We start from the raw sequence: 13,301 nt of genomic DNA, 5'->3' as shown, positions 1-13,301 counted from the left end.
GTCACTGCACTTCTATAAGCTTTGGTTTTCCCTTCTAATTAAGTGCCCAGAAATCATTTATTATGGGCGATTATAGGGGATTGCTGTTACTACCCTATTGGGCACAGTAGTCTGGAGTGTCATACAGCAGTTGACATACAGCTGGCACACAGTTGACATACAGCAATTTCATACTGTTTTATGGACAGGTGGCCTGATGGAGCATCTGTTGAGAGGTTTAGTGTACCCCAATGAAGGGGTGCAAGCGTCTGTCTGTTACCTCTATGGGAAGCTGTACTCCTCACCAGTGGCTGCTGAGATACTTTCGGGCCATTTCCGGGAGAAGCTGTGTCCTCTCTTCCTTTCTACCCTGGATGGTGCCCAGACAAAGGAGCTACAGATCAACAGTTTGGGTAAGATGTAGGTTTGGAGAGAAAAGAGAGAAAGCTTTTCAGGTTTTGCTTGAGGACTTGAGATGTTGGCTCTTTAGTGGTGGGGAAGTTTGGTGCCTTGCAAAGGGTAGAAGTCATGGGTTTGGAACATAAGATGCACAGACTCTGACAGATGACTAGAGTTGGTGTGGCATCTTAAAAATTTTTGCCTTTGGGAACATGGGCAACTCAGTTGATTAACCATCTGCCTTCTGCTCAGGTCATGATCTCAGGGTCCTGGGATTGGCTCCATGTTGGCTCCCTGCTCAGTGGAGAGTCTGCTTCTTCCTCTCCCTCTGCCCCTCCCCCCACTCATTCTATCTCCCTCACACTCCCTCTCTCAAATGCATAAATAGAATCTTAAAAAAGAAAAAAAGAATGTTGCCTTTGGAAGGAAAAGACGAAAGAAAGTGGCACAACAATTTTCTACCTCAGGTTTTTACTGTCTGTCCTAGTGTGTCCTGTTTTTTGCTGCCAAGTTATTCTTCACACTGCATAGCTCGCGTTTTCCTATTTGAAAAATCTTCTATGGTATCTCTGGCCTCCAGGGTGATGTTTAGGTATTTCTTCTTGTTATTTGAGGCTCCTTAGGAGCCCCAGTGTACCCATTCAGCCTCTTCTCCTGCTGCTTCCTTACATATGTACACAAGATCTATCAAATGCTTCTGAGTAGGGAGCTTTCACTTTTTGAACAGAGCACATGGCCACTATGATTGGAGACTGGGCGAGGGCCTGTTCCAAAGCAGGATCTACAGGAAAAACATAGTCTAAATGACAATAGTTTCTTTTCACAGTTTAGGCCAAGAGCTCTGTTATGAACAGTCCAGTCACACATGGTGACTGTTCATTTTGGCCCAGGCCCTGGACTAGGCTCTAGGGTCATAAAGAGACCAAACCCGAGATCTGTTCTGAAGCAGCTCATAGTCTAGTATAGAAAACAGATGTGGACAGTTAGAGCCCAGTGTGGTAAGTGTTGTCATGGTGATGGTATATAAAAGTGTGGGATTCTGTTCAACATTGGGTTAGAGGTCCTCGCCAGAACAATGAGGCAAGAAAAAGAAATAAAAGGCATCAAAATTAGGAAGGAAGATATATAACTGTCTCTGCAGATGCCATCATTTTATATATAGAAACCCTAAAAACTTCACCAAAAGACTGTTAAAAACTAATAAATGAATTTAGTAAAGTCACAGGATATAAAATCAGTTTTTCTAAATGCTAATAGTTAATTATCTGAAAAAGAAGTTAAAACAATCCCATTTATAACAGCATTAAAAATAACAAAGTACTGAGGCACCTGGGTGACTCAGTATGTTAAGTGTCTGGCATTGTCTTGGGTCATGATCTCAGGGTCCTAGGAGCCTACAGGCTCTGTGCTCAATGGGGAGTTTGCTTCTCCCTCTCCCTCTGCCTCCCCGGCCCCCACCACTTGTCCTCTCTCAAATAAGTAAAATCTTAAAAACAACAACAACAACAACAAACAACCCACAAAATACTTAGGAATGTTTAAGGAGACATGAAGAAGTTTCCAGAAGATGTCTGAGGGGCTGCCTTGGGTGTACTCTGGTACCTATACTCCTCTTGCCTCACCTCCCAAAACTTTCATTTTCTAGGTTTGCTGAGGCAGCTGCTGAAGTATGATCTCTTTGTGTCCGTGATCATGAACAAGTCTGTGCTGGCGGAAAATACTGAGGGTGTTGAGGGGCCGCTGGGAAAGACCTCATTGCCTTTGGTGCTCAAAAAGGTGATTGTCCTGTTATTCCTGGTCTCTAGATTCAATAATAAGGGAACCCAAATGGCTCCTGGCCCTTGTATTACTACTATCTAAGGTTTCCAAGGTGTTTTCTTGCTGGCCCAAGCAATATGCTATTAGAGTACTGGATGTACAGTTGACCCTTAACGCAGGGGTGGGGCACTGACTACCCTTCCATGCAGTTGAAAATCCACATATAACTTTCAACTCCCACAAAACTTAATTACTAATAGTCTGTTGTTGACCAGAACCCTTACTGATATCAATCAATTAACACATATTTTGTATGTTATATCTATTATATTCTTTATTTTTACAATATGGTAAGCTAGAGGAAAGAAAATGTTATTAAGAAATTCATAAGGAGGGAGGGGGGTTGGGAGAGGGGGGTGGGGTTATGGACATTGGGGAGGGTATGTGCTATGGTGAGTGCTGTGAAGTGTGTAAACCTGGCATTCACAGACCTGTACCCCTGGGGATAAAAATATATGTTTATAAAAAAAAAAAAAGTAATTCATAAGGAGGGGCGCCTGGGTGGCTCAGTGGGTTAAGCCTCTGCGTTCAGCTTGGGTCATGATCTCAGGGTCCTGGGATGGAGCCCCACATCGGGCTCTCTGCTCAGCAGGGAGCCTGCTTCTCCCTCTCTCTCTGCCTGCCTCTATGCCTGCTTGTGATCTCTCTGTCTCTGTCAAATACATAAAATCTTAAAAAAAAAGAAATTCATAAGGAGGAGAAAATATTTATAGTACTGTACTGTATTTATTGAAAAAAATCCATGTGTAAGTGGCCTGTGCAGTTCAAACCCATATTGCTCAGGGGTCAACTGTAGGTTTTATTTCAGTTGTGAGTCCTTATATACACATCTTCTCCTTAACATCTAGGCTGACTGATAATGCAGAATACAGGCATCAACAGAAACAAAGCTATCTTGGTTATTTTAGGGATAAAACAACTTGCTAGAGCCCTCTTTCTCTGGACCCTGCCTTACTTCAGCCTTATTAATCTGTCTCTTCCACCCCATACAACCCAGTGCTCCAGCCATATGTAACTTCTCCCTGGCCTTGCATGTGTCAGGACATCCTGTTTCTGTGCCTGTGTAGAAGCTCTTCCCCTTTGCCTTAAAACCTTTCCCCTGTCCTTGGTATTGATTCCTTAAGGCCTGTAGGGTTCCCTTGTCCTCTTGGTTCCTTTAGGTAGAATGTGCCTTATGTCACAGCACTTACTTCACCGTATTGTGGTTGTTCTACTGGGAGTTTCTTTAAGGCAGAACCTGATTTGGCTGTATCTCTCTGCAGTGCTCAGCACAGGGCTTGGCAGAACTACTTATCCTCATCTGATTGTGGGGATATCACTGAATGACCAGATTGTGGGACTCCTTCTGCAGGAAGGAGGAGGAGCTCTGATCGGAAGTGGGAAAGGGCAGTTGGGGATAGATAAGGTAGGTATTAAAAAGTCAGCGTAAGGGCACCTGGGTGGCTCAGTGGGTTAGGCCTCTGCCTTCGGCTCGGGTTGTGATCCCAGGGTCCTGGGATCGAGCCCCGCATTAGGCTCTCTGCTCAGCGGGGAGCCTGCTTCCCCCTCTCTCTCTGCCTGCCTCTCTGCCTACTTGTGATCTCTCTCTGTCAAATAAATAAATAAAATCTTAAAAAAAAAAAAAAAGAGCCAGCGTAAATTTCTCCTCCTTGTTTCTCTGGGATGCCTCTAGAAAGGTCCACTCAGGGCCTGTGAACTCTGAAGAGCAAGTCCTATGTCTCTGAACCAGAAGATCTCATATTGGGTTCTTTTCTGTGCTCATTTTGTTGCTGCCATCAGGGAGTCCAAGGTAACATCTAGTTAAAACATTTGATCTCAGGCTCAGCAGGGCACAAGCTCTTATGTCCTCACAGTGCACCAACAAAGAACAATGGTGGCAGGGACAGAGATTAGAGCACTTCTCTAAGGGACAGGACTTTGTAGAGATAGGAATCTTGGTTTAGGGGTCCTGTCCTCCATTCACATATGGAGACTGTTCTTCTCTTGACAATTTTGGATGATCAACATATTTTACTACAGCAACTAGTGAGGTTGTGGCTACGGTGAGATAAGTGAGGCACTTGCCTCAGGTGTAAAATTTAAAGGGATGCTAAAAAACTCAGCAATCAAGATAGATAGTATTTCAGTGCAGCATTTAAAAAAAATCAATGCAAAAAATTCATAATGAACAAAATACCAAAAATTTTTTTTAATATTTTATTTATTTATTTGACAGAGAGAGATCACAAGTAGGCAGAGAGGCATACAGAGAGAGAGAGAGAGAGAGGAGAAAGCAGGCTCCCTGACAAGCAGAGAGCCCGATGCGGGACTCGATCCCAGGACCCTGGGATCATGACCCGAGCCGAAGGCAGAGGCTTATTAACCTACTGAGCCACCCAGGCGCCCCAAAATACCAAAATTTTAAATAAAGAGGAGACTGACATGTATTCTTTTACATCTGTTCTGGTATTTTTGTCAGAGTCTAATGCTACTCCTTCCTGCTTTGGCTAATAATCAACTTATTCTTCCAAAATTCAGGTCCTTAGAAATATATTGTCAATGTTTGTGTCCCTGCTGTTGCAATGTTGATTCATTCATTTAGTCAGATACATACTGAGCACCAATGTGATAGTCACTGTGTTAGGCACTGGGAATATCGTGGTATATAAATAGATGAGTTCCTTGTCCTTGCACAGTCTAGTGGGGAAGGCAGGTTATGAACAAGTAAATGAAAAAGCAAAGTAACTCTTATTTTGCTACAAAGGAAATAAAGAGGAAATGAGATAGTGAGGAAGTCCAGGTATAGGCTGAGTGGTCAGGCAGGGCCTCTCTGAAGGGTTGATGCTTGAGCTGACACTTGAAGAATTAAAGTAAGCCAGTGATCAATTATACCTCAGTGAAACTGAAAATAAACAAACTAACAAATGAATAAATAAAATAAGTAAGTAAGCCAGTGATATGAAGAACAGGTAGAAAAGCATTTCAGGCAGATAGAATAACAAATAAAGGCCAAAGGAAGGGTGACGTTTGATGTGTTCCAGAAGCAGACGGAGGCCAATGGGATGGATGGTTGGTAGAAAGTTGAAGTGGCCAGAGATGAGTCTAGAGATTAAGCAGGGAAAATCATGCAAGTCCTGATGAGTTATGGTAAATAATTAGGACTTTTTTTTAAAAGATTTTATTTATTTTACAGCAAGAGAGGGAATACAAGCAGGGGAAGTGAGAGAGGGAGAAGCAGGCTTCCCCCTGAGAAGGTATCCCAGTGCAGAGCTCGATCCCAGGACCCTGGGATCATGACCTGAGCCAAAGGCAGACGCTTAACATCTGAGCCACCCAGGCACCCTAGGCCTTTTTTCTTTTTAAAGATTTTATTTATTTATTTGACAAGGTTGTGGGGAGCAGACAGGACAAGCAGAGGGAGCAGGAGAGGAAGAAGCAGGCTGTCTGCTGAGCAGGGAGACTGACTGACACAGGGCTCAATCCCAGGACCCTCGGATCATGACTTGAGCTGAAAGCAGATGCTTAATCGACTGAGCCACCCAGGTGCCCCATTTAGGACTTCTTAGTCTATTTTAATTTATTTTAATTTTTAATTTTTACAATATTTTGTTTATTCATTTGAGAGAGAGAGGGAGAGAGAGCACAAGCAGGGGGAGAGGGAGAGGGAGAAACAGACACCCCACTGAGCAGGGAGGCTGACACAGGGCTTGATCCCAAGACCCTGGGACCATAACCTGAGCCAAAGGCAGAGGCTCAACCATGGGAGCCACCCAGATGCCCATAGGATTTATTTATTTATTTATTTTTAAGATTTTATTTATTTATTTGACAGACAGAGATTACAAGTAGACAGAGAGGCAAGCAGAGAGAGAGGGAAGAGGAAGCAGGCTCTCCACTGAGCAGAGAGCCCAACGTGGGGCTCGACCCCAGGATCCTGGATCAGGTCATGACCTGAGCTGAAGGCAGAGGCCTTAACCCACTGAGCCACCCAGGCGCCCCTTTATTTATTTTTTAAAAAGATTATATTTATTTATTTGACAGAGAGAGAGAGATCACAAGTAGGCAGAGAGGCAGGCAGAGAGAGAGGAGGAAACAGGCTCCCTGCTGAGCAGAGAGTCTGATGAGGGGCTCAATCCCAAGACCCTAAGATCACAACCTGAGCCAAAGGCAAAGGCTTAACCCACTGAGCCACTCAGGTGCCCTCTAGGATTTTTTTTTAAAGATAAATTTTCATAGTTAAGTTTATGTATGATGGAAAAGTAGGACTGGAGTGTTTTTTTTTTTCTCAACATAATAAGGAATATGCACTTTAAACCAAGAATCATTGTTTTACTTAAGAGTTGGAGAGCATTTTTCTAAGATTTTTTTTTCACGTTTTAGCAGCTCTGAAATTGGAAGACATTTTACCATCAATAGTGTGTCATAGTTTAATTATAGTTCTTTTTCTTTTAGTGGCATATAAAATAATGGTTTGCCTTACATCAATAGCATCTTGAAATACATGTCATTTCTTATATAAAAGAGAACAAGATAAAGATTAAGACTATTTAGAAACTCTTTCACATACTAATAGCAAAGCTGGTCAATTGTGTTCTTTTTTAAGTCTGACATGACTGAGATAAGTTTATTTAAGCTTACAGCCCTCAGATGGGTCTCTACCAGGTATGAGCATGACTTGGTCCTTTTCTTCTGAAGCTCTAAAACCAGACGTACTCTCTTTTGTCTCATGTTATATGTTCTACTCACCATTTTCCCATAGGAGGCAAGTTTCTCCTACACTTGAAGTCCGCAGTTGCAGTTAACCCTTCCCCTGATTTTTTTTTAAAGAAGGTTTTATTTTTTTAAAAAAGATTTTCTCTATTTATTAGAGAGCAAGTGCCCGGGAGGGAGAGGGAGAGAGAATCTGCAGCAGACTGTACATTGAATGCAGAGGCCAGTGTGGGGCTCAGTCCCATCCCGTGAGATCATGACCTGAGCCAAAACCAAGTCGGTTTTGGTTTTGGCTTAACTGACCGAGGCACCCAGGTGTCCCCTTTCCTTGATTTCTGAAAGTGTCATGGGACTCCTAATAGGTATGGTGTCCAGTAGGAGTTTGGATGTTACTCAGAGTATAATGGAAATTCACTGAAATATTTTTTTAAAGATTTTACTTATTTATTTGACAGAGAGAGAGATCACAAGTAAGCAGAGAGAGAGAGAGGAGGAAGAAGCAGACTCCCTGCTGAGCAGAGAGCCCCATGCGGGACTCGATCCCAGGACCCTGAGACCATGACCTGAGCCGAAGGCAGAGGCTTAACCCACTGAGCCACCCAGGCGCCCCAACACTGAAATATTTTGGGTAGAGAAATAATCTAATCTAAAACTTTAGTGGAGGAGGCATCTCTCCTATAGGAAGACTCCTAGATTTGGACGTGGCTGACCTGGGTTTCTGCCTTAGCTTTGCCACTTATTAACTGTGTGGCCTGGAGCGAGTGACTTAACCTCCATGAGCTTTAATTCCTTCTTCTGTGGGTTGAGAGTCTCCAAGACTACCCCTAGGTTCAATGATTGCTAGGAGGACTCAACAGATAGTCATAATACTGATAGTCATACTCATGGCTCTTATTTAATACAGATGCAAATCAAAGCAAAATGGATACAAAGCAAAATCAGCAAAGGGAAAAGGCATATGTAGTAATGTTCAGGAAAACTAGGTACAGGATTCTGAGTCCTCTCCCAGTGGAGTCAGACAAGGATGCACTTTCTTCAGCAATGAATTGTGGCAACACATGTAAGATGGTGCCTGGCAGGGAGGCTCATTGGAGTCTCAGTGGCCAAAAATTCTGTTGAGGGCTGACTAGTCACCTTGGCCCCCTCTACCTAGCACATACCAAAATTCCAGACTCACAGAAGGATGGCAGGTATTCAGCATGTAGACTCCATTGTTTGTACAGAGAGTAGTCACAGAGTCACTATTACTGGTTCTGGGAGTGGCGGGAGCTCTCCTGAGATCCAGCTTCCCAAATCCAGTCAGTGATGAACTTTGCAGACAGCCATGTCTAAGGATAACAGCCTCATTCCTGCATTGTTAGTTCTTTTCAGCACACTCCGTAAAGTGAGACTCACAGTAGTATGGTCCCTTGTTACCTTTCAGGCTTGTTGCAAGCATCAAAACAAGATGAGGGCTGTGAAAATACTTTTGTCAGTGAAGGCCCAAACCCTTCTTGGTGATGGCTTTAGTGTTCTTTGATGCCCTTATGTTCTTTTGTTCTGTTTCCCACCCGCTGTTCTTCATAGAGACCCCTTTCCTAATCTGTAGCTCTCCCCGAGCACCACCCTTGTGCCTGATGCTGCATGGGCCCTCTGTCACTATAGCACTTTTTGTTGCCTGTTTCTCCAGCTTCTCCTCTCTAGAGATGAGACTCTGCAGGTGGCCAGTGCCCACTGTATGACTGCAGTACTGGTCCACTCCCCGCTGAAGCATGCCCCAGCCTTCATCCATGCCGACATCCCAGGTGGGGAGCTCCTTCTAATCTTCTCTTCTGAGGACCCCAGAGTTCTGACTGAAGACCCTGGAGTCACAGCAGCAGCAGCTGTCCTATTGGGGTTTTTTTGATAGTGCGTACTGGAGAGGGAGGTTGATGGCAAGCTCAGTTGTACAGGATAGACTCTGAGAATAAGGCCTCATTAAGTGAATCCTCTTGCTACAGATTCCTTATAATGACCTTGACCATCTAGGGGTAATACCTAGTGTGGGGTGATGGAAAGATGCTGCATTTAGGTCCTCAACTTGGCTGTTTCATGGATAAGGAAATTGAGAATCAGAGAAGGGAAATAACTGGTGTAAACTTATAAGACTAGTCACTGGCAGAGAAGGCTATGCAGTCAAGCCTCTCTGGCTCTAAAAACTTCTCTCTGCGTCATGCTGTTACCCACCCTGGGTTGTTTTTTTTTTTTTTTTTTTTTTTAAAGATTTTATTTATTTATTTGACAGAGATCACAAGCAGGCAGAGAGGCAGGCAGAGAGAGAGAGAGGGGAAAGCAGGCTCCCTGCTGGCAGAGAGCCCGATGCGGGGCTTGATTCCAGGACCCTGGGATCATGACCTGAGCCGAAGGCAGAGGCTTAACCCACTGAGCCACCCAGGCGCCCCACCCACCCTGGGTTTTAAGAGACCCGAGTTCCAGTCAAACCTTTGCCATTAACTATAGCTCTTTCTGGGTCTCAGTTTCCTCACCTGTTAAAAAGATGACATTAGACCATAATCCTGAGGTTATTTTCCAGGTTTACCTGTAAATTCATGATCACATCTCATGGAGGGAGTGTGTGAACAGATATAATAGGTGTGAGATGCTGAGTAGTCCAAGCCCCTAGCTTTAGTGAAGGGATCGTGGTCACACGACTGTCATTTATTATTTTCTCCCCTCTCTCGGCCAGAGTTCCTCTTTGAGCACCTTTCCTCTTCCAGCGAAGTGCTTGTCTGGTCCAGCTACAACTGCTTGATACTCCTGGCAGAAGAGCCACTCTTCTTTTCCAAGTGCCACACGGTGTATGGTTGGTAGTGGGAGTCCTACACTAGCTCTGGTAGGGTGGTGGTCAGCACTTTTTTTTTTTTAAGTAGGCTCCATGCCCAGTATGGAGTCCAGTGCAGGACTTGAACTCATAACCCGGAGATCAAGACCTGAGCTGAGATTAAGAGTCAGATGATGTTTAACTAACTGAGCCACCCCACACACCCCCAGGGTGGTCAGTACTTTGAAGGTGAGTAGCAGTAAGAAGGATGGGGGACTAGCTTACACCTTGGAGGGAGTGCTGGGTCTAGTCATTTCTATCAGCCCAAACTCATTACCAGATTCCATATGCAAGCAGGGACATTCAGACAGTTCCCATCGCTGATTAGAAGAATTCTATTTGTTTGGCAAGAGAAAAGTACTCCTATTAGCCCCTGAATGAATTCTTCCTGTACCTTAAGAATAACTTTACTCAGCCTTGGATTCAGTCTTTTCCTGTCCCCCAGATATGTGTCCATAAAGTAAGTCCCTAAGTTTAGCTGATTCATTCTTTCATAGTTTTTTGAAACTGTCCCTTCTTCCTTCCTGGTGGTATTTTTTTGGTCTGGGACTTTTTACATCATGTCTGGATTTTTAGACTGGACATGTTCGGTCATTCATTTTATATTCTATGTTCCTGTTCTGTGCCAGGCACCAGGCTGGGACTTAGAGATTTAGTGATACCTAGAATGTGGTCCCTGTCCTCTGGAAGGGGAGAGAAATGCAAACGAGCCAATTAGGGCTCTGCCAAAGGGAAGTATAGGAGGTGTGGGAGCTCACTGGAGGTCCATAGCTCTGCCTGAATGGATTAGGGAAGGCTTCCAGGAGGAGTGGAGGTCTGACCCAATTCTTTGAGAAGGGATGTGAGTGTGTCTAGTGGAAAAGGCACAACTCAGTCAGTAGACATTTACTAAATACTTCAAGTACCAGGGCCTGTGCTATGGCTTGTGCTGAGTTTCAGGGAGACAGAGATGAATCAGAGAATGGCCTGCCCTTGAAGATCTCACAGTCCCATCCCCTCTGTTCAGTCGTGTCAGAGCCCCTCCATGAGGGGCCACCAGCAAATATGTGCTGTCCAAAGCCTCTCACTTCTTCTGGGCAGGCAGTGAAGGAGCTACCAAGCACTGATCCCTGGCCTCTGTCATGTCATTTTGAGATAGGTATCGAGTCAGTGGTGAGGAGCCTACAGGGAAGCCTCCGGATGAACAACACAGAGCTGCATAAGCAGGGCCTGCTGCTTTTTGCCGAGATCCTGACTCGGTGAGCAAAGTGATGGGGTGTCAGGCCTGTAGGGGCCAGACTGGAGAAGGAAAGAAATGTTTGTTCCTGGCTGTGTCCATGATAGGCATTAACTTATTCATTGATCATTTACCATTTCTCAGGCAGCCAGAGGAAATTAAGCTGTTTACAAGCTCAGCCATGTGTAGAGATGCTGGCCGTGCTCTCCAAGAAGCAGTAAGCAGCCCTGTGCTGGAGGTGGCTGCTGAGGCAGTGAAGGCCATTTCTGCCTTTCTGAGGTGAGAGACCCAGGCAGACTGAACTTTCCACCTCTGTATGCGCCGTGGGCCAGGTCAAGCCAGGGAAGCTTCCGGGCAGTACTTGTCCTGTAGGTCAGGGAAATTTTCCTCAATTTTGTCTTTCCAATACTCTATTTACTCTTTTGTGTTTTTGGAACTGCTGTTCAAATGTTGGATCTGGACTGGTCCTCTAATTTTCTTTGTTTTCTAACAGTTTTACATATTTTTGTCATTATGTAGTAGTTTCTGGGAAATTTTCTTGACTTTATCTTTCAACACTTCTACTGTGTGTGTTATTTTTGCTTTCATATTTTTAATTTGGAAGAGTTCTTCCCAATTCCCTGCATGTTTTTTTTTTTAATTTTTAAAGTAAGCTTTACATCCAATGTGGGGCTGAGCCTCATAATACTGAGATCAAGAATCGCATGTTCCACTGACTGAGCCCGCCAGGTGCCCCACTTGCATGTTTTCAAATAACATTTTATTCTGTTTATTCCGTGTATGTAATTTTTTAAACATTTCAGTCTTCTGTTTTAGTCCAGAATTTCTCCCTATTTCCTTTCTACAAATTGTTCTTTCTGCCTGAAATGCTCTTCCTTAAAATCTCTGCACCACTGGCTTCTTCCCATCATTCAGAGCATCTTTCCCTAACTGACCTATTAGGCTGTTATAGCACCTACCAAACATTTGAATAGTTCTTGTTTATTCATTCGTTTTGTGTCTGTTCCCACTATAATATAATGTCCAAGTGATCAGGGACCATGTCAGTTTGCTCACTACTGTATGCCTCATTCCTGAAAGCATATGAATGAAGGATGTCAAAACAGATGGTAAGACTAAGTGATCCTAGGGTCAGGATGGTAAAGTATTCCTTAGCAAGATGCTTGATATCTTGAAAAAAAGTAATGGAGGAAACTTATATTTATTTATGAAATAACTTTTACTTTATTTCCATGTTTTCCTTTCCAAAAATCTAACAAAGTAATATATTCAAATAATAAAAAATAAAATATATAGGTTTATAATGAAAAAGAACAGTTCCCTCTCCCAGTTTTTAAAGAAAACGAACTGTAACTCATTTTGGTTTTAGTTCTGGTGATTATCTCCCTGCACCTAAACAATGTGCTTATAATGCTGTCACTTTATCAATTTAGGACATTATTCATTGAGTCACCAGTAAGAAAGACCAAGATTTAGATCCTATTATTTTGTCTTCTCTATATTTCCTTGGCATTTTTGCTAATTAATATTTAATGTCTTCAAATCTTTAAATGGTATACTTAAAACTTACATTTCTTGTTCCCTCCACTTCAAGTAGTATCTTTGACTCCCTCCTTGATTAGCTGAGTATATTAGGATCCAACTTTTTCTTTCTCCTCCCCACCTTCTCCTTCTCAGTGTTAGTCAGCTATACCTTTAATTTTACATGGTAAAGGTTGTTAATATTTATAGTCTCTTCTGTAACCGTATTTAAGTCTTTGTGATTTGACTGTAGGTGGGGTCTAAAAATGGAAACATAAAATAACATTTACATTACAATGACTTCAGTCTGTCTCTTTTCCTCCTCTTTCCTCGGATCTGAATCTCTGAATCTGGGACGTGAATCCCAGTGAGGGGGAGATGAGTAAACTGACAGGGTATCAAAGGCACAGAGGCAGAGCAATGTCAATTAGAGGTGCACAGGTAGAACTGGAAGTCTCCCAGGAGGCCAGTGCTTTGGGGGACTGGTAGCACCTTTGAGGCAGGAGGTGGGTGATGTTCGAGCTATGCTAAGAGGGATGAGAGAGATTTAGGTTTGTGAGTGGGAAAGTGTAGGGATTACTTAGGGTACAGTAGCTAGTCTGGCCAGCAGGTTGTGTGAAGGAGAGTAATACATGAAGAAGCTGGGAAAGCAGGTTGGGTCAGAATTGTGGAGAGTGCTAAGTAGAGGGCTGGTTATTAATCTTTAGATGATTTTATTTTTCATGTTAATTTCCCAGAATATTTACTGAAGTGGTCCCTCTGAAGTATAGTGGTTCACTGGGTCTCTGGGAAGCCCAGCTGGAAGGAGGAATGAGGAATGAGAACTGCTGAAAAGAATTT

The 13,301-nt window shown here is 43.4% G+C and overlaps 1 protein-coding gene across 1 annotated transcript in view; it reads left to right on the top strand.

Moving 5' to 3' along the window:
• LOC111157620 (meiotic double-stranded break formation protein 1) overlaps positions 1–13,301 on the top strand; it is an 88,298-nt gene that overhangs the window by 8,305 nt on the left and 66,692 nt on the right. The window contains exons 6-11 of the mRNA XM_022519198.1: positions 189–392; positions 2,024–2,154; positions 8,555–8,669; positions 9,590–9,706; positions 10,863–10,962; positions 11,085–11,219. Of these exons, the coding sequence (XP_022374906.1) occupies positions 189–392; positions 2,024–2,154; positions 8,555–8,669; positions 9,590–9,706; positions 10,863–10,962; positions 11,085–11,219 (802 nt within the window). The remainder of the gene's footprint in view (positions 1–188; positions 393–2,023; positions 2,155–8,554; positions 8,670–9,589; positions 9,707–10,862; positions 10,963–11,084; positions 11,220–13,301) is intronic.

Source organism: Enhydra lutris, unplaced genomic scaffold, assembly GCF_002288905.1.
Source record: "Enhydra lutris kenyoni isolate GAN:26980312 unplaced genomic scaffold, ASM228890v2 scaffoldscaffold55, whole genome shotgun sequence".
NCBI lineage: Eukaryota > Metazoa > Chordata > Mammalia > Carnivora > Mustelidae > Enhydra > Enhydra lutris.
The sequence above is the reverse complement of the archived record's forward strand: the minus strand, read 5'-3'. Positions and strand labels throughout refer to the sequence as shown.